Source organism: Aulonocara stuartgranti (genome assembly GCF_965226115.1).
Source record: "Aulonocara stuartgranti genome assembly, chromosome: 1".
Lineage (NCBI taxonomy): Eukaryota > Metazoa > Chordata > Actinopteri > Cichliformes > Cichlidae > Aulonocara > Aulonocara stuartgranti.
Window position 1 is genome coordinate 37,203,737 of NC_138939.1, and position 25,649 is coordinate 37,229,385.

The window sequence follows — 25,649 nt, forward strand, 5'->3', positions numbered from 1 at the left end:
TCGAGGGAGATTATCAGTGGTCTTGTATGTCTTCCATTTTCTGATGATTCCTCCCACAGTTGATTTTTTCACACCAAGCTGCTTGCCTATTGTAGATTCACTCTTCCCAGTCTGGTGCAGGTCTACAATACTTTTCCTGGTGTCCTTCGAAAGCTCTTTGGTCTTGGCCATGGCGGAGTTTGGAGTCTGACTGTTTGAGGCTGTGGACAGGTGTCTTTTATACAGATGATGAGTTCAAACAGGTGCCATTCATACAGGTAACGAGTGGGGGACAGAAATCTTCTTACAGAAGACGTTACAGGTCTGTGAGAGCCAGAGATTTTCCTTGTTTGAGGTGACCAAATACTTATTTTCCACCCTAATTTACGAATAAATTCTTTACAAATCCTACCATGTGGATTCATGGATTTTTCTTTCACATTCTGTCTCTCACAGTTGAAGTGTACCTCTGGTGCAAATTACTGACCTCTGTCATCATTTTAAGTGGGGGAACTTGCACAATCGGTGGCTGACTAAATACTTTTTTGCCCCACTGTATGTCAGAGTGCTGTTCATAGACTTCAGTTCAGCATTCAACACCATCATTCCCCAGCAACTCATTCATAAAAAAGGATCTGCTGGGGATCAGCACCTTGCTGTATAACGGGCTGCTAGATTTCTTGACAGGAAGATAGCAGACAGTATGGGTCGACAGCAACACCTCCAGCCCAAGAACACTGAATACGGGGGCTCCCCAAGGATGTGTGTTGAGCCCCCTTCTCTTCACTCTGCTGACCCACGACGGGATCTACTACAGGGGTGAAGTTAACCATCTGGCAGAGTGGTACAGCAGCAACAACCTGTCCCTGAATGTGGAGAAGACCAACAGCAACTCTACTTCCTCTGCAAACTGAGAAGCACAAGAGATTCAATCCCCATTATGAGCACCTTCTACAGAGGCACAGTTGAGAGTATCCTCACCAGCTGCATCACTGTGTGGTATGACTCCTGCACTGGGTTCTGCAGGAAAAAATGACAACGGGTAGTGAGAGCAGCCGAGAGCATTGTGGGGACCTCTCTTGCCTCCCTCCCCAGGAGATCTACTGCACCTGCCTCATCTGGAAGGTCCTCTCTATTACAGGTGACTCCACTCATCCCTTCAACAGCGTCTTCAGTTTGCTGCCATCAGGAATGATACTGAAGAGCCTCCGGGCCAGAACACGCAGACTGAGAGACAGCTTCGTCCATTGGGCTGTCAGGATGCTGACCATAGCTGTGTCCCAAAACGTCGGCTGCATCCTTCGGAGGACCCGGCCTTCGCGGTCTACGTGGGCAGGTTCCTTCAAAGACCGAGAAGGCCGGAAGTGCGAGGCTGTGAAATGGGACGGTCTAGCCTTCAGATTTGCGTCACCGCTGTCTTGGTGGAGTTTAATAAACTCAGCCGTCTGCTCCTTGCTATCTAAAATATATCAGGACACTGGCGGAAATTCTCGATCGTCTCACACTTCTGTTTAATCGGTTTTCTGTTTGACGTTTATTCAGCTGTGTGAAAATCCTGGAGGAACCCACCCGATGGATTAATAAAGTTTTATTTAATCTAATAACTTTGATCTCAGCCAAACCGATTTAGTCCGGAACAAATAAAACACCAAAAAAAGGCAAACAATTACATTTTTAAGTTATCCGAGTGACTTATATATCATGTTTAACCTGAGTAGCGAAAGAGCGGGGGTCTGAAAACGAGTGTGTAACAGCTGTGAGCATGAAGCAATTCCATTCAAAGACAATTTGCCGTTTATGCTTTTTAGTCTAATTCAACTTTATGTGTGGAAACATTTTCATCGATTAATGCTTCTATTGTTTTTTGAACTTTTTGCTGTTGAGAAAAGACAAAACAATAAAATCTAATTTAGCAGTAAAAGATGACATACAGGACAACTGGTAAAGCTGTTGTGGTCCTGTTTACACTCTGAGGTTTACCTGTTTGCTCTCGTCTCTTCAGCAATACGAGAACTGGAGGCCTAACCAGCCGGACAACTACGTGAACTCTGAAGAAGATTGTGTGGTGATGATCTGGCATTCTGACGGCCAGTGGAATGATGTACCCTGTAGTTATCATCTGCCCTTCACCTGCAAGAAAGGCTCAGGTAGGCTGGCTCAGCAAAACCTCTGGAGCAAAACCTTCAAGTCTAGTCTAGTCTGTTTGGTCTGGTTATCAATACAAGGCAGATATCTGAATGGTAGAATATATGTCCAGTGGTTTGGAGTCCTTCATAGGTGGAGCAGGTTTATCTTTTTGCATTAGGCTGGCTAAAGCTTCCTACAGTGTGACTCATACTGGGCTCTGTGAAAGAGTCCTAACACTAACAAAACAAACGTGTTGGATTTTGGCTGTTGCAAAAACAAACTCGACTCGGAGCTAACTAACGCAGCAATGTTTTAGCTTTTTACCTAAAATACGTACTGCAGGAAACACATTGTTTGATATGATGTCCTCTGGTACTACCTTCAGTGTCCTGTGGTGCCCCGCCGGAGGTGGCCAATGCTTGCATGTTTGGCAAAAAGAGGGTGGTGTACCCCGTCGGCTCCATCATTCGTTATCAGTGCAATCCAGGATTTAGACAGCGCCATCTACCGCTGGTGCGCTGTCAACCAGACGGACAGTGGGAGGAGCCCCAAGTGAAATGCACTGATGGTGAGCATGCTCTGTATAGATTCGTACTGAGAAGTTATTTCTCATAATAAGTCTTTGTTTGGTTTTTCCCGCGCTGCAGTGAAAAGTCAAAGGAGAGCACAGAGGAGGAGCCGCAGGAGTCCAGAACGCAACAGCAGGCGTCGCTAAGGAGTCAAAATAGCAATTTATTATTTCAAAAGAACATTAATGGGACACAAAAATGAATTTTCTATACAAGTCAAGAAGATTTCTAGAGGCAATGTTCTGGAACACACACATGGGAGTGGCTACACCGTGGTAATGTGATTTTTTTTTTCTGTGGCTCCTGTCCTTACTTTATTGTTCTGGTTGTTAATGGTTATTGTGTGTCTTGTAATATATTTTTGTTTAGTATTGCTGGCACACTTTGATTCACAGATGGTACGTTCTGCTGTAGATGTTATCATAGAGACGGATGCTGGTGCAGGAATCATGTTAACATGATTCATGAAGTCAGGCACCAAAAAGTCATGCGTGTGGGTGTATGTGGTACGCCGGAGATACTTCTGCAGGTTCAAGGTTATTCCTTCTTTTTCAAATTCAGCTGAGGTTCAGTTGAAGATTTACACAGTAGTGTAACTAGTGCAGTTACAATTAAAAGGCATGAGCATGTAAGACAGCTCTAAAGCTGAGAGATCCCTAACAGGCCGCATACATGAAGATATATGAGTTCAGTCATTTGGACTTTTGGGTTATGTTTGGGCAGAAATGATCCAAGTTTAACTAGAACTGAGAGGACTGTGCTATCACACCTGTTAGGTGGTTTAATTTAGACCCGGGGTTGTTTTTCCGAGTGTCACGTGAACAGACTTTGTAACAAACTGAGGACATAAAGTCACAATGGTTCTCACTAGTTCTCATTAAATAAATCAGTAATATTGTGAATTTATCTGTGATTTTATTGTTGGTATACAGCTGAGAGGTTCATTCAACTACTGTGGCGATCCATGTTATGCAAGAACTAGCCAAAAATCTATATTATTTAATATGAATATTATATTTGCTTACTGCATAGAAAGAAGATTCAGTAAAGAAAAACTCAGCACTTGTGTATTATTGACATTGTATGAAATCTCAAAATTCTGTGTGCTCAGAGAGGCCTTATGGACATGAAGCATGGCCGAGCTAAATCCAGTGGATGAGACAAATGAAAAAAAGACAAGAAGGAAGAATTTATAGTGGTAAATGGCCTGTATTTTATATAGCGCTTTACTAGTCCCCAAGGACCCCAAAGCGCTTTACATATCCAGTCATCCACCCATTCACGCACACATTCACACACTAGTGAACAAAAAGCAAACAGCCAACGGTCCAATATGCCTTTTTACTGAGCCTATTGTCCAAGACAACAGCAGCATTAGCAGCACACACGAGCTTCTGCTCAGCTCAAGCTTTATTTCTTAATTATGTTATGCCTAAAGCAGTCAGTTTGTCACGCTGGCTGGTTTTAGCGTTCTCTTCTATGTTCAGGCATTAATCATCCGCCACGAGCTGTGCAGTGCGTAGCTTCTCAGCGGAGCTACAACAATGAGCCTGTTTCCTGTTTCATGTCTGTAACGTCAGAAGAAATGCACGGAGCCCGTCAGCTGCCATGTTTCTCTGCAAACACAGGATTTATTTGTGTGGACGAGTCATGTCTGCAGAGAAGGTCTTCATCTGTGCGAGAGACTTCATTATGTGTTTGGTGTTTCTCGATCATTCTGGCACAGTTCTCTCATCATACTAAATACGTTCAGCAGCCACTTTATTAGGTACGCCTATGCATTACAGTAATGCACCCATGTCAGCGAGTCAAAGCTTTTAGTCATGCAGACGTGGACAGTCTGCTGAAGTTCAAACACACAGATGAATAACTCGTCACAGATGTTTCTGTTGTCACAGATAAACTGGCACACACTGTAGAAAAATGTCACCTTATGGGACCACAGGGGCTCTTTGCTGCAGACGTTACAGTTTCTTTATTTCCCAACTTTGACTGCATTCATTCGTACACTTGTTTTATGTCACTGATGCTGTACATGGAGGCTGTGCCTCTTTAAAAAGCATAAACCAAAGAGCAAGAGTCCACCTTCAAAGCTGTGCATGTTTCTGACATAGAATCTTTTTTACTGAATAAAATGCATCTATTCTATAGTTTCTATTGTTGTCTATATGACAGTGTTGTTGGTTTGATTAAAAAAGACGAAAAAACTATAAAGAATGCTTCCTCACATGTACTGTGTTATTGTTGTATATTGACTCAGGAATACACACACACACACAAACACACACACACTTCTGTCTGCTGTAAATACAATAAATGGTAAATGGCCTGTATTTATATAGCGCCTTACTAGTCCCTAAGGACCCCAAAGCGCTTTACACATCCAGTCATCCACACATTCACACACTGGTGATGGCAGCTACATTGTAGCCACAGCCACCCTGGGGAGCACTGACAGAGGCGAGGCTGCCGGACACTGACCACATCTCAGTTTTTCCACATGGTAAATATGTAAAATTATGTTGTGCTCACTGCCCAGACTGTCCTATATTTATAAAACCTTAATAAACGTTTCATTTACTAATGTTTTTGTTAATTTTGTTAATTTTTTTCTTTATTCTGTCAGCCTTGTGTCAATCCAGGAGGTCACCACCCAAACATGCCAGGTAGAGTCAACAAACAGGTCTTTCACCTTTTTGATGTCACAGTGAGCTCAGTGTTTCTGTGGTAAATAACACAGAGCTGACTCATGGGAATAATAACATTATGGTGAATTTGTATTTACCCAACAGGGTGGGATGCATGTGGTGAGTGCTGCCTTGTCTCTGAATAAGGTTCTTTCAACAGTGTCCAGCAACAGAAACATTGCCGCCCTTGAGATGAATCATCTCTGCTCTAAACATGTTTTGCACTTCTATATTAGCAAAAAATGAAATGGTAAAATGTTTGTAATTGTTATTTTTAGCAAGCTGTTACTATGATTGCAGCCAATAAGAAATACTGATTTGCTTGTCGGAGTTCAAATTATGAACTGTAATAGCAGATCTGACATCATTTCATTCAGCACCAAACAGCTTCATGCAAAACCATCGATCTTTCCATTGGACTGCTTCTCACATATATGGTGCTTTCTGTTCTTCCTGAGCACTCAAAGGGGGGATCAAACTGGCAGGTAGCGAGCGAACAGACATCTGTGAGAAAGGTGCACCACCCAGCAGCGTGGAGACTCTGAGCTGAAATAAATCGGATGCATATGCGCTGCCTTGAAAAAGTATTTGTTTTTTGGGTTTTTTTGCACATTTGTGACATATTTACATGTTTCAGATCATAAGAACAGTTTTAACGTGAGACAAAAGTAACCTGAGTAAATACAAAATGCAGTTTTTAAATGATCATTTCATTTATTAAGGGAAAGCCATGTGTGAAAAAGTAATTTTCTCTTAAATTTAATAACTGGTTGTGTCAACCTTGACACCAAGACCTGCAATCAAGCGTTTGTGATGACTGGCAGTGAGTCTTTCACGTTGGAATTTCTGGAAGGTTTTTGAGCATGTTCATATTTTTTCTTTTGGCAAATGAGATGAGCCTTGGAGTTCTTTGGTGGAGGCCTTAGTTGTGGTTAATCACAATTAATTCATGATGAAAGTTTTGCACATATAGCTAATGTTGATTCTAAGATATCTTGAAATGTGCATACATCCCATAGTTCTGTTCTACATCGCTACAAATCTGCTACATTTACTAAAAAGACTTCTTCCTCCTTCTCTTTTCAAACCTCATCCACTCTCCACTTGCAGTTTATCCATCTACTGGGGAAACTATGGTGGCGTAAGTTAAACTGAAAAACGTGTGATGCAGACTGTCTACCTCCCAAGCTATATATATGAATGACCACTAGATGGTGTGGTGCTGCTGCCAGCTCTGAGTTGCAGCTGTGACCTTTTTTCTTTTCTTTTTTTTTTACCATGAGGAATCCAAAACGTCACCCCTTAGTATAACCTGGGGGATTACCTGTAGACGACTAGTATACTTTGTGTGGACGTCATGAATGAGACTTCTTTATCTAGGATTATTAAATGTTATTATTCGCGTAGATTATTTATTTGTGTAGATTAGTTCTTTTTGAAATTCAGGTTAGTCTGAAAAATAAATGATTCATCGTGTTCATACTTTTGTGCAGATGGTGCATACTGCTTTATGGGAATGGTTTGGAAATGTTTGCCTGTGTGCTTTTATGCAATATTATTTATTTCTTTTCTTTTTCTTTCTTAAAAACAAAAACAAACAAAAACCTTAATCTGACAGTTAAGGGCAGCACTCAATCAGACAAACAATGCCTCATCTCAAGGCCTTTATTATTAAAAATCTAAAGTAAAGGATACTCCTCTGCAAATGCCCCCCAAAATTATCCAGATAAGCACAAAATATGGATTCTCATCATGCCTTCCACCCCTCTATGATCAGCAGTTTTTGCCTAGTCTGTCTGACAAATAGGACTGAATTTATACAGCTAACATAGAAATATAAAAATAGTTAGTAAAATGTCACAAACGTTACGTTTTTGAGGTATAGATATGTATTTTTATGTGCATGCAATTAAAGACTAATTTTACTCTTTTTATTTTTATTTTTACCATTAGAAATTACTGTATTGATAGATAGACTTCATTGCCATCCAGTCTATACACTAAACAGTGCAGAAAAAAATAACTATTTCCTGGCTCAAAATAGCGCAAAAAAGAAACAAAAAATATATAATATGTACAATATATAACACATATAAACATATGTAGTAGATAATTTTAATACTTTTATAAATATATAAAAACTGAAATATAAAGTAAAAGTGTGACAATAACTAAAAAAAAATTGCTTATAAATATAATTATTGGACATTAGATTCCAGAGAGAGAGAGGGGGAGAGAGAGGGGGAGAGAGAGAGAGCGAAAGAAAGAGACAGAGAGAGGGAGCCTTGTCTCCGGTCCGGAACCAAAGAACTGTTTGAGTTTCCAGGTCGGACAATAGAAGACGCGGATTTTGGTTGATGTTTTCTTTTGCTGGATAACGATGGCTTTCCCAGAGTTTCAAGCGGAATACATATAGTGTTATAATAAACTATCTGTTCGAGATAGCGACCGCTCACTGTGTATGTACACATTTATTATAATTCTAGAAATAACTTCGAAAGTCGTTTGTGGTTCACGGACTTTTGCTAGTTAGTTAGCTAACCAACGCTACGCGGGCTGAAAAGTTGGTGGCTGTAAAACATCGACACCAGTAGTTACTGTTGACTTTCACAGCAACGTAGGTGCCTTGAACGAACGGACCAAGTCCACGGTCCGCTGTATGAGACTGCACTGCTTACACTGAGCCAAACGCTTTGCCGCTAACCTAGGAGCGCAGCTGTAGCGATCACAGTTGGCCAGAAATGCGTGTTCCCTGCGTTAGTCCTGCTCAACCTCAGACCCGAACTCTTTCATGGCATGCATTTTTAATTTCTCTTTGCTATTTGGGCTGATTGAAAACAAAGAATGTTTTTTTTTTACCTGATGTAGTTTCTGAGAAAACTGATATCCACATATGAGGACATTCGCTTTAAATTTCGATAGAACACTAAGTCACATTTAAAAAATGATGTGCAAAACTCTTTATTTGGTGTCTTTATTTTGGTGTCCTGAGTTAAAAAAAAACCCCCCAGTTGTGCCTCTTTGAGCAGTATGGCTCATTTGAAATGCTGCTAACAGCTGCAGGAAGACGTATGTCTGTGACAGTGTAAAAATATTGTCAAAGATTTCTGAACATCGCACGAAACACGAAACATTTGTCCAGAAGTGCTACTTCAAACGTGTGAACATGTTTACACCTAAATGTGTAAAATTTAGCATTGTGGCTAGACAGCCCAAAATGTGATGTCCACATATGTGGACGCCACGTCCTAGGAGGTTAAAGCAGTATCCTTTCAGATAATCAGAGGTGAGAGTCAAATATACAACGTGAGAAGTAAATACTACAAACAGTGCAACAATTTTCAAGATGAAAAGAAAAAGTCCAAAGTTTTGATGGTGCATCTTTAAACGAGTCAGTCCACCTCTGTTGAAATGACCGGTTGTAGCTATATTTGAGCATTAGATGGTTATAATGATATTTGGTTTCTGCAAATGGAAATAAAACTGAAATATAATTTACAAATAGTGCATTAACCAGTTTTGAACTTTTTTAATACCCCCTCCTTTTACACAGACTTAACAGTATTAGTATATAATATTGAGATATAGCAACATTAAGTTATAAATATGAAAGATACTTTAATACTAGGATAAAAATCCTTTGCAGAATCCATGGACCTTGTCCAGTGATGTGTTTCATCCCTTGAGATCCTCTCCTGGACCTTTGCTGCACCTGCCTTCAGATACAGCTTGTTGTCTTACAGACCTTTCGGTATATCTGAGCTTTACAGGGTGTTTTGTATCTTTAAGAATTTTTCATTTGGTAGCTATAATGCCTACATTGTTAATGCTATAGTTTTGATGAGCCCCTGGAATTACAGTCAGAAGGCTGCATTTTAACTACAGCAGCATTTCAACTAAAAAATAATCTTGAACGTCAGCAGGAACTTTTAAGTATTCTGCAAAAATTCAAGAGGGATCCAAATAAGCGTTCAAAAGTAGAGTTCAAATGAAGTACAATAAAGAATGAATTGTAGTGTAAAAATTAGTTGTTGTTTAAAAGCTATTGTAAACAGTGGTGGAAGTGAGCTGGAATGAAAGTGGTTCATGGGACGCTTAGATCTTCTGCAGTGCCAAATATGTGCAGCACAGCGTTGCAAGTTTACAACGTTATCCTTGGTTTAACTCGTGCCTGTAACCTGCTTCGTATTGTTCTCTACAGCTCGATGGCCTTTCTCGGTCCTCCCGTCCCATCTGCTCTTGCTTCATTTCTCTACTCGTCGCTTCCCTGTGGCTTTGCTGTAGGCCCCTCACGTCTCCACGAGGGCAGGCTGGGGCTTTGGTGGGTCGGACGCTCACTGGAGGCTGGATCCCTGCTGGGGAGAGACGGGGACATTGAGTGGGCCTCAGAGTATCACGCTGAGCCGGAAATTCACAGTGAAGACGGCAAACTCGCCACAAACTTTGAGACCGAAAGAGATCAGGCCACGAGAACAGAGGAAGAACAGGTAATGCACAGTGCTCACAGTATGCAGACAGAGTGGGCTATAGTCACTTTTAATATTGACTGTGCTTGATTTTGAAGGAGAAGTGTATATTTTTCATTTGGGCCTATTTTATAAATATTTCCAGATCTGAATATCTGCACTGGCTATCAGTGAGCACACTTTCATGTCCTTATTTTCATCCACTCAGTGCACTTTGTTGTTCTCTGTTTGCTTCAGCATGCAGTACCAGCAGCTGGTGTGCAAAGCTAACATATAATGCAGGGAGATAATAGCAAATAGGCTGCTGTTTGGAGAGATTGTTCAAGTTGTTTGGAGTCTGATCTTGCTACTGTAAGGTATTAGTGTTTGGAGAAAATCACAGACTGTATATAAAAGATGGACATAATGAAGTGACCCTACCCATTGTAGATTTCTGCACTCTGTACTTTGAAGCTTCAGCGTCTTAGCCACAGCCGTGTTGGTTTTTTGTTTTGGATACAGTGACGGTGAGCATATTTGGATGAGAGGGGGAACTGCTCCGATATCAGCGAGCTGCATCTATAAGCTGTATGTGTGTGACTCACACATGTAGACACTGCTGTTTAGGGCTGGGCAAAAGACCAATCAAATGCTTGCTAAACTTAAACTACCACCTGTACTGTGTGTGAACTGCCCAGTTGAGTAACTTGAATGAGTGGAGGTGAGGCCTGTGGGGCAGCTAGCAGCTACAGCTCTCTGTATCAGCACTCCTTTGTCGCTCTGGAGGGAAACCATAGAGCTGTTATGAAGGGGTTAAACCATCCACAGAGGCCAACACCACTCTTTGTACAGAGCTGTAAAAAAAACTTTTTAATGCTGTCAAATTGGCCATGTTAACATGGGCCTTTTTGGAGATTGAAATGCGTTTGGAGCCAGCCAAAACTCCAGGACATGAAGTTTTTGGCACCTCCGTGTTGGCTTTATTTTTCAGCCCTGGAGGTTGCCAGAACGCTAAACCGACAGTATCGAGAAGCTTCACTGACAAGCCTGTTATTTGGCCCGAGCAGCAACGGCGTCATGTCACAGCTGCTTGCTTTTTCAAGGTCTTCACGCAAGAAGCCTCTGCATTGGTTACATTCCTGTTATTATTCTCTGCTCGTAGCCAAGAGTTACACAGAGACAGACATCTGGCTTTATCCTCACAATCTTGTAGACAAGTACTTACCTCCAAGTATTCACCTGTCCAGTTCAAACATGCTAAATAGCTGTGGAAGGCCTCAGACATGTAAAGAAAGCTGCATGTGCAGAAGAATATATGTTGGACCAGCAGGTGAATCATGATTCATGACATTGTTTTGGCTGTGTAAGAACTGTAAGCCTGACAGAGACAAAAACAAGCTACAGATCTGGATTCTGTGCATGTGGTATGTAAGGAAGTGAGGAGAGTAAACACACACTGGTGTTCCTGAAAGTCTTTTCAGTGATTCTGTCTCACAGAAATAAACAGACACTGTTGATCCAGTAAAAGTCAAACATCTTGTCCTCAGTGACATCGCAGAGCTGGAGTCCCGATGGTGGGAGGAAAAAAACGACAGGAGGTGCAGCTGAATGATATCACAGACTGGCAGAGCAGTGGCCAGCAAATCAGCCTGTAGGGAGAGAGAACGGGTGAAGCAGCAACTGAACTTTTAAATGACACTTAGGTCCCTAAGCTTTGGGACAGTGACACATTACTGGCTCTGCACGCTGTTATAGTGGATTCTAAGTCGAACAATTAAGTTGTGTTTGAAATGACTGACTTTTATTTTTCATTCTGGGGTTTTTACAGGTACAAAATCTTCCCACAGGCTAAACACACACACACACACACACACACACACACACACACACACACACACACACACACACACACACACAATTTTAACAGTTGGATGAAAATCCTTCAAAACCACAAACATCACAAAATGCTTCTTTTCCTCTGCCAGGCCTTTACAGCAGCTGCCTTCATTTGTTGCCTGTTTGTGGGTCTTTCAGGATTCAGCTCTGAGGACCTCTGCTCTGCTCGGGTCATTACCTGTTTGCACTGATTGTTTTCTCAGGCTGAATCTGAGCAGAGAGTACAGCCTGCAGCCAAAGAGTCACGCTAAAAAGAAAGTACACTGCATTCAAACTATGATTACATAGTGAGTGTTCCATATAACGATATGTATCAGATGACGATATAAAAATGTCTATCGTTTGTTTCGTGGTGTCGCAAAATAAACTGTTAGCAACAACGACAGTAAAACCATCGCGTCACGTGTCCGCTTGTTTATTTTCCACATAAACCTTTCACAATAAAGCTCAAGATCCTGTTGAGACTTTTCAAAATAAACGGAATCACGTGAAAGATGCAGAGTGTTTACGGATGAGAAGCCAAAAAGAGCCGTCAGGTGCTAAAAAATAAACCTTAGACTCAAACGTTAGAACAGGCTTTTCCCTGCAGCACGCCGTGTAATAAATACTCACAAAGAAAACAGCAGCCGATACAACCTATGTCTAAAAATGTGCAGTTTCATGCATCAGTTAAAACACCCGACTCCAGCTACATGACGCCCAGCTGGAAACACTTCAGCAACCCGAGATTCACAGAATTTACAGAAAATATTACATTACATTTTTTGTGATTTATATCGTTATCGGGACGATGGATGTTTTATATCAGGATATGAGAGTTTGGTCATATCGCACAGCCCTAGTGAGTGATGATGAGTGAGCTATCCCACAGGAAGGCAGGACGTCACTCGTCATTCTGTAACCACTGAACTTATCAGAAGGTAGTGTCTGCTGCAGGTGAGGTGAAAGCAGTCACTTTCTTTGTGACAGCTTTTTTACCACCAGTGGACAATATCACACACAAACACCCCCCCCCCCCCCCCCCACACACACACACACGTATAAAACACCCCACACACACACACCCCACACACACACTGTGCTGTCTGCCTGCTGTCACCACCGTCGTTTGCTTTTAATATTAGTAACACAAGAAAAAATCATATTTTTCCAGCTAAAATCTTTTCACTTCCTTGAGATTGTTGATTACTGCGAACTTCCTTTTTATGTTTATTCTTTTTCCTTTTGTTTTAATGTATCTGATATTTCGACCCCTCTGTTTCCAAAGCTATAATCTGGAGCTGATTTTCACATGAATCTGTTTGTACGGTTCACTGAAAATATCTCTCTGTTTTTGTTCATAGTGACCTTTAATTTGTAAAAGCCTGAAAAAGTTTTTACTTTCAAAATTCAGAAATGTGTTCCTCTGGTTATTGTGCACAGTTAATGTTCATGAGCATCACTAGGGATGGAGAAAAAACTGATACGGGATAAAATCGCAATATTTTTCATGGTGATTTTGTATATATATGGATATTTAATAAAATACAGTAAAATACTCTGTGAATACCACCAACGAGCATTAAAAAATATCATTGAAAAATATCATTTTTCATCACATAAATCTGTGATTTACAAACACTGAGGTTCACACCCTCTTGTTCGATCATTGGCTAACGACATGTGAGTGACAGCTCGTTAGCCAATGAGCATGCAGTTTCATACCACAGATGATCCTCCATTTTTTTCTAGAAGTGTTTTTTGGGAGCTGTGGCTGTCGCCTCCCACCTGGAAGCCCCATCCATGTTTTATACTGTCTGTGTTGGCGCTCCTCTAGCGTGTTCTCCCACCTCACCCAGTGGAAGCTGGGTTAAGCTCCAGTGCCCTGTGGTTAAGCCGGGACATGGATGAACGTGCTGAATATTTACTGCATGTAGAATGAGTGAAAAATCAAACTTGAAAAGTGAACTAAATTAGTGTCAAGTTCAATAAGGGGCGGCAGTCTGATTTGTTTGTGTGTGATTTTGGACTCTTTATTGTCTCGGTGTTTATTTCACAGCTCTACTCCTTCCTCCTGCCTCAAAGCTTTGTGTCTTTATGATGCAGCTGACTCTCAGCTGTGGGACAAATTGTTGCTTTAATGCCCTTTAAAGCGCTGCCATCATAAGTGCATGTGATAATAGAGTTTCTCTCTGCATGCTTAACATTGAGCAGAGATAGAACAAATCGCCAGTCATTAAATTTAACCTGTACAGAAACCTTCAATTATCTCATCTTTGGGCCTGAATCGTGGCTGCACCTGAGCTCGTCACATCAGCTCTGCAGGACAAAAGCAGTAAGCACTCTTCAGCAAACACGCTGATCCTGTAAGAAAAGAAACGTTCGAGCGTCGTTCCAGCAGAGTGAAATCTCAGACCTGAATCCCTCCTGGCTGACTGAGGCATCTCATTGTGGGGTTAGCCTTGAGATGCTTCATAACGATTTCACATTGTGTGGGAGCTTTTGTCGGATGCCGTGCTGTGTCGGCAGCAGACGGAGCAAGAGCAGTAAATGGGAGTGTTTCTGCTTAATTAAGTGCAGACCCTGTGGGAAGATAATGAATCAGTGCTTGTAATTTCTACCAGACGTTTTAAAGAGAAAAAACATGGGATGCAGGGATGCCCACTCTCCCCTTCACTATTTGCAATTTTTATTGAACCACTAGCAGCAGCAATTAGACAGAATTCAGTAATTAAGGGCATAAAATGCAAGAACGTGGAACATAAAATCAGCCTTTATGCGGATGATGTGTTACTCTTTCTCCAAAATTCACAAACCAATATCTCTGGGGTGATTGAATTGATAAACTCTTTTGCAAGAATATCAGATTACTCAATTAACTGGTCAAAATCTACAGTCCTACCGATTAATTGCTCCTTCCATAATTCCTCTTCGACACCACTGCAATCGGGAAATATAAAATATTTAGGTATTAATGTTTCTCCCAAGCTTGCAGATCTAACTAAATTAAACCATATCCCACTTTTAAAGAAGGTAGAAGATGATCTGGCTAGATGGAAATGTCTACCCATATCACTCATGGGAAGGGTTGCCGCTATAAAAATGATGGTCTTACCAAAAATAAATTATTTATTCTCAATGATCCCAACTAAACCGCCACAAGATTGGTTCAGATCTCTAGATTCATGTATGTCCAAATTCCTTTGGAAAAATAAACCCCCACGTATAAGCTTAAAAACACTACAAAAGACCAAGGATAAAGGAGGACTAGAACTGCCTAACTTTCAGCACTACTTCTTAGCCAACAGGCTTCAGTTTATCTCAGGATGGCTAAAACATACCCTCTTAGATGAACCTTGGCTAGATGTAGAACAAGCACTCTGCAATAATCTAGAGATCTCAGACCTACCATTTATCAGCTCAAACATCCAACGACATGAATGCTTTAAAAGCATCAACATCAGCTCTTCTCTGACAGCATGGTGGGAGTTTCTAAAATTGACGGCGTCTTCATTAATCCCATGCAAACATACACCTATCTGGAACAACCCTGACATATTACAAAACAATAATATGATAAACTTTTCAGATTGGAGTGATAAAGGAATCAAATATTTAGAACATATACTAGAAGGAACAGAATTTATTTCATTTGACGGACTAGTTACACAATATGGGATCAACAAGAAAAGATTTTTAGAATATCAACAAATTAAATCCATAGTAAAAAAGAAATTTAAACCGGGTCAAGTTGAACTACAAACACCACCAAGTGTGGTTCAATTTCTTACTCTTAAACCCCCCAAATTACTATCCAAAATATACAGAATGCTTTCTAAAACAGATGAATCAATATCACTTCCTATTGCAAAATGGGAAGCGGATTTATCAGTTAACTTAGACCTAAACTTCTGGTCTCAGATTTGCTTAAAAACCTTTCATCTAATTAGAAATCCCAGTCTTCAATTAATTCAATACAAAATATTACATAGAGTGCACTATACAGGTCATCGGATGTTCAAGATGGGCTTTACGTCTACCAACAACTGCTCACACTGCCAAACCAATTCACCGGACAATTATATCCACGCTCTTTGGTTCTGTCCACCAGTTCAGAAGTTTTGGCGCGAGATATGTGAAGACTTATCGAAGTGTCTGAAATGTAACATTCCAACTTCCCCCTTAGTGTGTTTGTTGGGCAGCTTAGATAATGTCACTTCAGAAAAGAATATCGCCCATATGGTTTTCACTGCCCTATGCATAGCCAAGAAAACAGTCCTCATGAACTGGAAAAATAAAAATAATCTTAATTCTAACCAATATAGAAATTATCTATTAGATTACATTAGTCTTGATACAGCCTCTGCCACCACATCAGATCAATTGCTCTGGGCTCCTTTGATCAGCTCCATCACCTAGTGGGGGTGGGGGGTCATAGTTTGGTCCCGCCTTCACTGTTGTGATTGGTGTGGGGGTAGGGACAGGCTTAGGGCGTCGGGGGGTTCCCCGGAGGCATCTTCCTTGGGGGGCTCAACCCGGGGTAGCGGTCATGTCCGGTTAGGGGCTCTGTTGGCTCTCCGGTGACTGTTTCCTCGCGGCTGCGTGCAGCGGGGCTAGGGGAGGGTCTGTGCTGACGGACGTGGGTTACTGACCTGGTAGCCTGGCTGCCCCTGGGTGGGTCCGGGATGGGCGTGAGGTTCTGGGGGCGCTCCGTCTCTGGGCTGGGACCCGGACCGGGCCTCGGGGGCTTGGGTCCTGGTTGGTGTGTTGCCGGGGTTGTGGGCGGTGGGTGCATGGGGGCCCAGCCCTGGAGCAGGGTGCCGCCGGTGCGTCGAGCCACCTGGGGGGCTCTTCAACTGGTGGGGGAGATTGTCACATCTTGCAGGAGCTTTCCTCTCCTCAGGAGCTGCCTCTGCAGGAGGGGGAGATACAGGAGAGGTGGAGGAAGATCTCAGCCTGGGTGTTTATTGTCTTATGTAGTCTGGAAGATGAGTGGATGGTGGGGTGGGTGCAGTTTTCTCTGTGGTGGGGTGGGTGGACTGTCCCGGGCTCTGTGGGGCCGGGCGGCGCTGCTGCACTGGGCCCGGTCTGGATGGGCCTGGGCCCCCTTTCCCTGGCGGGTCGCGGAGTATGGGGGTGCCTACTGGGGTCAGCGGGGGAGCTGGCCCCAGGGAGGGGTCACTTGCCCCTCCCTTCCTTCCCTCCCCATCTCCAGCTGCCTCCCTCTTCCCGCTCCACCACAACCACCCACACATGCAGGGCCTTGGAGTAGGGGTATGTCACCAGGGTGCAGAGGAGGCTACCCCCCCCTCTGTCCCCTTCTGGCTGCCTCTGCCTCAATTTTATCCCACAACTTAGACATTCACATTACTCACACTCTCATTACACATACATATAGGATCTTGGGGGTGGGCACGATACACGGAGTCCAAAGTACCATCAGGGTGTACACCCCACCCCTGGCATCGTTGCCCACCTCTCAATTTTAAATACACGTAGACATTGAGGGCTAGCAGGAGGGACCATGCGCTTACCTGCTGCTCTCTGGCAGGTAGCTCCAAGTCCTCCTGGGTTTTAAATGCACCTTAGAACGCACATGCATCAACACTACAATGAGCGGGTGGAGGGAGGTTCGGAGTCTTCTCTCACCCCCGTTCTCTGCGACCTGCTGGAGCAGGGGGGCTAGGACTAGGAGGAGGAGTTGGCCGTCCGACTGCGGTCTGGAGTGTGGAGCCTTCCTGCTGCTGCGGAGTCGGGGCGGTCTGCCTCCCCCCACCGCAGGGAAAAGGGAAACACCACCTGGGTCTGGGTGCAGTTCCCCCCTCCAGGGGCGGGGGCACCTAAACCCGGTTTGTAGAGTACGCTTGGGGAGTGTGATCGTGTGTACAACGTCTCTTTATGTCTGTCTCCACGTTGGTTGAGTGTGGAGTAAGTGCATATGAGAGCATGAGGGTGGGAATGGATGTTTGTATCTGTGTGTGCCTGTATGTCTGTGTCTATATGTCAGGTTGGGTGTCAGGCGCCACCTCTCTGGGGACATCTCAGGCCCTCCAAGGTATGGAGGCCTATCTCCCCCTACCACCACTTCCCCTGCCAGTGGCGGACCCCCTCAGACATCGGTGCGTTGGTGGTTCTTTGTGTCCGGGGATGGGCGTCCAGGTACACACCGGCTCACTCCTTGGCGGCCGCTTATCGGGGCCTGGAGCCTGGGGCTCGCTCGGGCCACTTCGGAGGTGGGGTGCCCCCGGCCTCTCGGCCTGGGGCTCGGTCACTCAGGCGCAGCTGGCTGCCGGCGGAGCTCACGGGCGCGTCACTGCAACCCCCCCTGGCTTCTGCTCCGCGGCTGCTGAGTGAGCCCTCATCTGGGACTCTCCTCAGCTCTTTCCGGGACAGTGGCGCAGCTGCCCCTCTGTTGGTCTTCCTTGGTCTCTTGTGTTCTGGGGGCCTCTGGATGTCTGGAGTTTTGATCTCCTCCACACCTGCTTCACGCCCTGGAGGACGGGGCTGTGGCCCCCCCACACCCTCTAGAAGATTATTACATGAAGGAACCTTTTAAAAAAACAAAAAACAAGCGCGTCCATGCTCACAGGTGTACACACGGGTGATCACACCCACAAACTACACCCTTTTTGGCTCCTACCTCAAAGCACACTGTGTTCTGTTGATCTTATGTGCTGCACAATAATGTTTAACATTTAGTATTTACTGTCATATTCCCATATATCATTGTGATGTTGTTTATTCTATTACTCTTGTTCTCTTCTGCTTGCTTTCTTTTTTCTTTCTCAGCAGGTGATCCAGGTGATTGATATATGCATTTTTTTTCTCTGCCCGTTCTGTTGGTTTTTGTCTTTTGCCCTTCTCCCCCGTCCCTCTTCTCAGCTGTTTCTCTTTCCCTCTTTCTTTCTCCCCTTCTTTCCCCCAGTCAAGTCTGTCCCGTATTCAGTAAGTGAAAATAAAATAAACAATAAAAGGTGAATCAAATGGACCATTACGGCAAGGCTGGGATGGTCAGTTTGGTAAAGTAAATCCGTTGGGCATCTTTCTTTGCCTTTAGACAACAATTCTGATGGCAAAAGAGCCAAACGGGACAGGCCAAAAAAAAAAGAAAAAAAAAAAAAAGAGAAAAAACATGAAGAGATCTGGTCAGCGATGCGTTGCTTTATCTGTGATTAATCTTTAAAAAAAAAGATTTCTCACAGATAATTTGCAAGGGCACCTCGATCAATCCACGTACAATGCACAAGCTGCCCCTCTGAGACAGACGGGAGGGTACTTATCACAATTCTGAACATTATAATAAAAGTACATATTTCATCCTCGTATGGCAGAGTCAGTCCCGGTGCAGGATGGGAGACGGTGTGTGAATTATAAAACATATATTAACTGTGTTTTCCAGGCTTCAGTGGTGAAAGCAGCAACTCGAGATGCTTCCATACAAAGAGCCGTCTGGGTCAAGTAAGTCAGTTTTTCAAAGCAGACATTTAATCTGATTTATTTTGGACAGTGAAATCAAACACTTCCTCCTCTGATTTATTGCCACTGAAATAAAAACAGATCAAATTTGTCACGTCCACCACTGTCCTACAGGAACTGTAGTAGTGTATAGTAGACCTATGAAAACTGAGCAGGATGTAATGGGTGAGGTCAAACACTGTCCCTGCAAATACTCCTGATGCATGTGAAACTGCTTCTCTAATCATTAAAGTGGCTTTCAAATGTCATGAACACGTGTGGCGCCGTGTGCCAATGCCAGTGTGGCAAACCCTGCACTCAGTGTGGTTACACGTCAGTCTGGTTGGTTTTATGAACGCCATGTTCACAACTTCCTGTCACAAAGAAAAGGAGCTAGGCGTTGCTGCTATCTGCCTGCTAGCATGTGGTTGCTAACATCTTACAACCATTATCGGCTGGTGTACATTAAATAAACCAAAAAAACTAATGAGTAGTTTAACCAACTAGCAACATTTAAACTTGTGGTTGACCAGAAGTTTATTTACAATGGTTCTTTGTCCAGAAGGTAACATTAGCATGCTAACATTGTCCCACAGACAATGCTAGCATGCTAACAGTACAGAGTTGCAGTTCTTAAAAAGTCACAGGCTGTATTCATTGTGAGGGTTACCTACTTTGTCCAGTATCACATTTGGACTTCAGATGCACAGTGACTGAGCTCACCCAGTAAAACAGAGGAGGCTGAACAGGCTGGAATTCCTTAAATGCAACGTTCCTTTATTTATTCAGCAAACAAATACACTCTGTATAAAAATAACACAAGTTAGCGTGATAATTTCCATGTACCAGGGAAATAAAATGGTAAAATATTAATAATTGCTTATTCAAATACAGGACATTGAATGATTGCACTAATCTAAAGGCTAATAATGTTATTATAATTCATGACAGTGCAGTCTAAGTATAGTTAGCAGGTAATAACTGTTAAGATATTTCAGCACAAACTTTGTGGTCAAGGACACAAAGTTTGTGTAATATTCATTGAGTGGGTCCGTGAATGTCCAGCATGCATGGAGGTGATGTGATTCAATGTCACATTCAGTGTAATTTATTATTGGAGTATTCTGATTGATTGTGATTTGGTTCAGTAAGCCTGGAGTCTGGATTTTACCATCGTGACTTATGCAATAGAAGCAGAAACAAGACAAACTGGGAGACGTTGATTTTCTCCTGAAAATATTCAGGCTTAGATATTCTACTAGACTCAGGTACGTGTTCAATGCGTGGCATGGAAGGAGAGTGGCAGCCTGGGTGGAGGCGTGTTCGCTGTGTGATGGGGAATCAGCTGTCCACGGTGCTAGCACCACGGGCTCCTGCTGCAGCTGCTGCTTAGATGTGTTGGAGTGTTCAGATAATGTTTAGCTTTTCGTATAAAGCACCCATCATATTCAACATCTGGATGCTGGAATGGCTCCTGCATCACTATTTGAAACTTCCTGTTCCTCAGCCATCTCCGTCCATTCTGGAAGTTTCTACCAGGTGGTTTGTTTTTTCAGTGCTGCAGCCTGCATGTCGTCCACATTACCTCCTCCTGCAGGAAGTGTACTCCACAGTTCCCTGATTGAAAACTGGACCATTTATCTCTCACTGACTGAAACTGGAAACACAAATATTACCATCACATTCTGACGCTTGTCTCCTGCGATGGGTCATCAGAGACTCAAACACAGACAAAGAAAATAAAGAGTAATCAAATAGACTCTGCTGCCACATTATGCATCACCTCACATACATTATGTTGGCATTCAGCCTTTTTGCCCTAATTCTCAGTAATCAAATGCAATAATGCATTATAAATTCTGGGAGCTTCTCTGATTATATACATTTTTCTTTAGTATGTATTTCTGTTGAATTCCCCCAGCTTTGCCTGCCAGGCACCAAGCAGAGCCCAGCAGAACGTGTCGGTGCAGTGTGTGTGGGGGGATGTGTGCGAGGGCGAGTGTGTGGATGTCCGTCTGCGTCTGTGTCGGGACATCCAGCCGGGAACAGAGCTGCTGCTGTACGCTGACAGCGTGGGAAAAGTGTGTTCACATGTTCGTGGTGACTCCGCTGGACATACAGGTGAGAGCGAGAACACGGTCTCCTCATGTCAGAGTCTGTCATTTATGTTATATTAGGAATATTAGAGCTTTTTCTCAGTTGGATTTTTACTCAGATCTGTATTTGTCTTTTTTAACTGCATCGTCACAGAACTTTGCAGCATGTTAAAATAAAATCACAGCCAATTAAAATACATTTAATATATGAGATGATCAAAGGTTTATTTATCTATTTAACACAGAGACCAACATCTTCTGTCATCTGCAAGGAAGAGTTTCTGTTTCACTAACAGTTTCAAATCCAATATTTATCGTCTTTTTCGCTCGGGTTTGTCCCTCACCGGTCCTAGAGAACGTCTTTCTTCTTAAGCTGTCTAAGGAGCTTGGAAAGAAAAGCGTCTGGACTTCTTTAAGTTGCTTGAAGACATTTGACCTCTCATCCGAGAAGCTTCTTCAGTTCTAAGGTCAAATGGTGGAGAGTCCCAGTAAAATGAGCGGTGCTGAGGCAGATTTGCAGACTTTCTGCAGATTTAGCCACTACAGACCTCCCAACTTCATGTGGCCTTTGTATTAGCTCGTTACTTCTGTCTGAATGAAGTGGTTTCTGAAAATCCAAAGAATATGATGCTTATGCTGCTTTTCAATGCATCGCCTTAATGCTGTCTTAAAAATCCAACAGTGAGCAGCTAGCTACAAACTCTACATAATGACAAATAAAAAAACAGATGTGGCTCCTTATTAGGATTAGCTTTCTAGCAAACAAGTTAAATTACACTAAACTAGGCTAAGCATTAGCCAAAAGAAGATGATGTTTGTAATCAGGTCGTCTGGCCTCCAAGGAAAGCTGTGGTGACATCAACAGGCTATTCGAGGGATTGTCTCGTTATGCTGATCGTCCTAATGTTAAAAACACTGTAACACAAGCATCAGCCTGTTGTTATGATGATATGTGGATTCAATTCATAAAATGACTTTTAGCAGTAAAGTCTCCTTACTTCCACTCTTCAGCAGTCTAGTTTGGTTGAGCTTAAACCCACTGCAGCTTACTGTTTCTGTAGTTTTGTCAACCGTTGTGTGGCTGTCTCTGCTCAGTGCAGTTAGAAAGTCGTAATCTGAGTTCCCAATGCTTCTCATGAACAAGACATTTCAGTGCTGCTGCGATGAAGATCCCAGGAGATCAGCAGCATCAGAAACCAGCCTGTCAACGTCTGCGATAACATTTTGCCCTTTCAGTTATTACATGTTCATGTATCTGTGGCTCCTGATCCGTATCTGTAAGAGTTTATGTATTAAACCAGGATCACATGATCGGCTGACTGTAAAGTTGCATAAACGAGCACAACTAGGTGGATGGTTTCTGGATAAAGTTGCATAGATATATCTTTGTGTATCCAACCCTTTGCAAATGTCAAGATGAGTTAACAAATCAGACACATTTGCTGGAAATAGTCGTACTCTTGGAGTACTTGGAGTACTTCTTGTACTTCATATAGCTGTTGTTGTGAAGTGTGCAAACAGAAGTTTGAGTGGGTAAGGTGCAGTTTTCTCTCTATACTGATTTATGTGCTTCACCTGCAGGATCGAGGGGGACATTTTCCAATTCGTAGGTCTGAGACTTGAATGTCTCAGCTTCTATGTCAACATTATTTTCATGTTTAACAGCATCATTTAGTTTCAGCCGAGAACTGCACGCTGAAAAATCTCTGCAGTCAGATAAAAGTCACTGAAAACTAGGATGGAAGCTCGGGATTAATAATTAGTAGATGTAAAAAAAAATCTGGAACACAGAATGCATTAATTAAAAGGGAAAATGGAAGGAAACAAATGTTGAGCTTATTTGTTTTAGAGACAATAATATACTCTCCAGCTCTGCTTATCTTTTATTATTTATGTTTGTGGAGGAGTGATGTGTTATATGCTGTGATCGATGGGACACTGAGGAGGAGCTTCATGCAGAAAATACCCAAAAGCACCAGACTGTGGATGTCTTATTAAACTTGTGCTATAAAGCTATAAATCTCAAATGCATTTCCAACACAATTTTGAATGCTAAATGAAAGATAATAAGATAAAAGCAATTGATCCCTGCAGGGAGGTTACATTGCTGTGGTGGCAGATAGTAATTAGATTTAGAGGGGGGAAAGAAAATTGCAATATAAAGAATAAAATAACGAGTACATAAAGGAATTAAAATGAACAAGAAATAATGAAAGAACAAAGGTAAGCAATGAAATAGATGGAAAATATTTGAAATCCTTCCAGAAGAAAAACACAGCAAGCAAATCATAAACCAGACAACTACTGTCCATAAGTAGTATGTGTTTGTCTAAATATGGGTTTGTAAGTCATTAAATGCAGTAAAGACATTTGTTTCTAAACCTAATTAGCGCACGGACAGCACAGCGGTGCTCGGTGGATATTTAGGACATAAAGGCACAACATTAACATAAATACAGTGATACAGATATAATTGAGGCACAAAAGCTTTGCCGTATTTAGGCATTAGTTCTGAAGCTGGTTTAGTCCATGTTTCACTGCAGTCCAGAGATAAAAGACAGACGGTTACAACAGCTCAGTTTTTCTTGTGCTGCACTTGTTGAACAGAGTTATTTTCCAGATGGGGCTCGTGTCCACAGGCTGCTGTTTCCGTGTTAAGTGCCTACGACCTCATTTTCTGAGCACTTCTGTCAAGCGCTCATTGTTGCTAGGATACAAAAACTGTGTTCTAGCATTCAGACTTCGGTTGCTTTAAATGTGAGAGCTTAAATAACTGGGCTGTCAGTGACAGCAAAGTTGCAAACCATCACCATCATCACTTTGCACTAACAAGTGCACATTTGCTAGGTTAAAGACTGGCCGAGGTACCACTGGCATCCTCACACGCATCTCTGTCAAGTCTACACAGGGCTGCAGTGAATGTGGAAAAAGGCTGTAGAAGCACAGCATAAACATTTACTGTAAAGTTGAGTTTTTCTTCAGTACACTTCATATTCAAGTCACTGAGTAGAATGACTGAGGAGACAACTTCCAGTGGGTTAGTTTGGTAAATTGGAGTATTTATATTTATGAGTCCAGAAAACCTAATTTACCATCAAGTATTATGATTATAATCTCAGTCAGTGGAAAATCAAAAGTGTGTGCGTATGTTACGTCCCTCTGCAGCTTTTAATCGTCTCAGTGTTTTCAGCTGGTGCTAATTGGCCACACCTAGTCAGGTGTGGATAAAAGCATACCTGAGGCAAGCTTTCCGGCAGTGCACTAGTCTTTGCCTTGGTGGCACCAGCCATTTTAGCCAACCTGGTTTTCCATTTTAGGATGAAACCTCTTCTCACCCACACTCTGTTATTCATCTCCTTTTTTTTATGTTGCGTCTTTTGAGCCGGGTCGTAACAGCGTAGAATTACCAGTCCAGTAAAACATAAAGGTTGGCACTGTGGCCCCAAAATAAGGTTTAATTTTTTTTGCCCCCCGTAAGTTAAAGTCCTACTTCACAGTAAACCTGATGTGTGCATTTTGAAATCCGGTCTTTGGGCGTACAGGCTGGACAACTGGAATCTTTAACGCTTGGAATTTTACCAGATTACTGAGCCGTGTCAGCAGAGGTGACATTTATGGGCACAGCAGTGTTGCACAAATTGAATGACTGTCAGCCACAGGATGTGTATAAAGGATCAAAGTAGATTCAGGTTGTGCTCTGTGAACGATTATTGATTTCTGAGTGAGATCCATACCATAATCCTGCCATCTTGTTTAAAACCTGACATGCTGTGGCAGCCACAGTTCAGTGGGTGTCTATGTCCAATGACTGTGTCCATCTTTAATGTAAAGATATATTTGATTTTTTTTACTGAGAATACAGTGAGCACGGTAAGAAAAAAGAAGGCAACGATGAGCACTGTCCATACTGACGATAGGAGGATTAATATGGGAGGAAGACGCAGCTGCAGTCCCCCATGTTTAACTTCTTAAAAACTCATGGCATAGTATTGCAATACAAAATGTAAAAAATGCTGCAGTGTCTGAAATCTGATAGTTCTGAATTCTAGATGTTTTAACCAATTGCTACATTAGCCAGAATGAGCTAGCAATAGCTTGTTAAAAATTATGTGATAATTAAGCAATGAAGTAAAGAATAATTTAACACTGACATTTATGCTGTACAGTAAAATGATGTTTCCAACATAACATGATTGTATCCATGCTTAGATGAGGAAGTTGACGGCACTTTCCTCCTCCTGAGGCTGCCATCAGTAGCCTGTTAGCTTAGCTTAGCATAATTACTGGAGGCAGGGGAAGAACTAGCTTAAAAGCCACTGTCTTGTGGTAACCACAGCAGGAAGCCAACTAGTTTAAGCCTAGCTTAAGACATGATCTGATTTGTTAACCTCTGTAAAATCATATTATAGCTCTTTG

At 42.5% G+C, this 25,649-nt stretch overlaps 2 protein-coding genes and 1 long non-coding RNA gene across 7 annotated transcripts in view; 2 read left to right on the top strand and 1 right to left on the bottom strand.

Annotated features, from left to right (window-relative positions):
- Positions 1-3,821, top strand: part of LOC309705876 (aggrecan core protein-like) — a 32,497-nt gene extending 28,676 nt beyond the window's left edge. For all 5 annotated transcript variants that reach the window (XM_082531934.1, XM_082531935.1, XM_082531933.1 and 2 more), the window contains exons 18-20: positions 1,982-2,126; positions 2,492-2,674; positions 2,754-3,821. In XM_082531934.1, the coding sequence (XP_082388060.1) occupies positions 1,982-2,126; positions 2,492-2,674; positions 2,754-2,821 (396 nt within the window). In that variant the 3' untranslated portion in view covers positions 2,822-3,821. The remainder of the gene's footprint in view (positions 1-1,981; positions 2,127-2,491; positions 2,675-2,753) is intronic.
- Positions 3,822-7,693: 3,872 nt separating this feature from the next.
- Positions 7,694-25,649, top strand: part of znf408 (zinc finger protein 408) — a 28,387-nt gene continuing 10,431 nt past the window's right edge. Inside the window, exons 1-4 of the mRNA XM_082531976.1 lie at positions 7,694-7,821; positions 9,564-9,849; positions 19,082-19,140; positions 21,059-21,258. Coding sequence (XP_082388102.1) covers positions 9,568-9,849; positions 19,082-19,140; positions 21,059-21,258 — 541 coding nt within the window. The 5' untranslated portion in view covers positions 7,694-7,821; positions 9,564-9,567. The remainder of the gene's footprint in view (positions 7,822-9,563; positions 9,850-19,081; positions 19,141-21,058; positions 21,259-25,649) is intronic.
- Positions 9,636-25,649, bottom strand: part of LOC309705912 — a 34,070-nt gene continuing 18,056 nt past the window's right edge. The window contains exon 4 of the long non-coding RNA XR_014276629.1: positions 9,636-9,714. This is a non-coding gene — a long non-coding RNA (uncharacterized lncRNA). The remainder of the gene's footprint in view (positions 9,715-25,649) is intronic.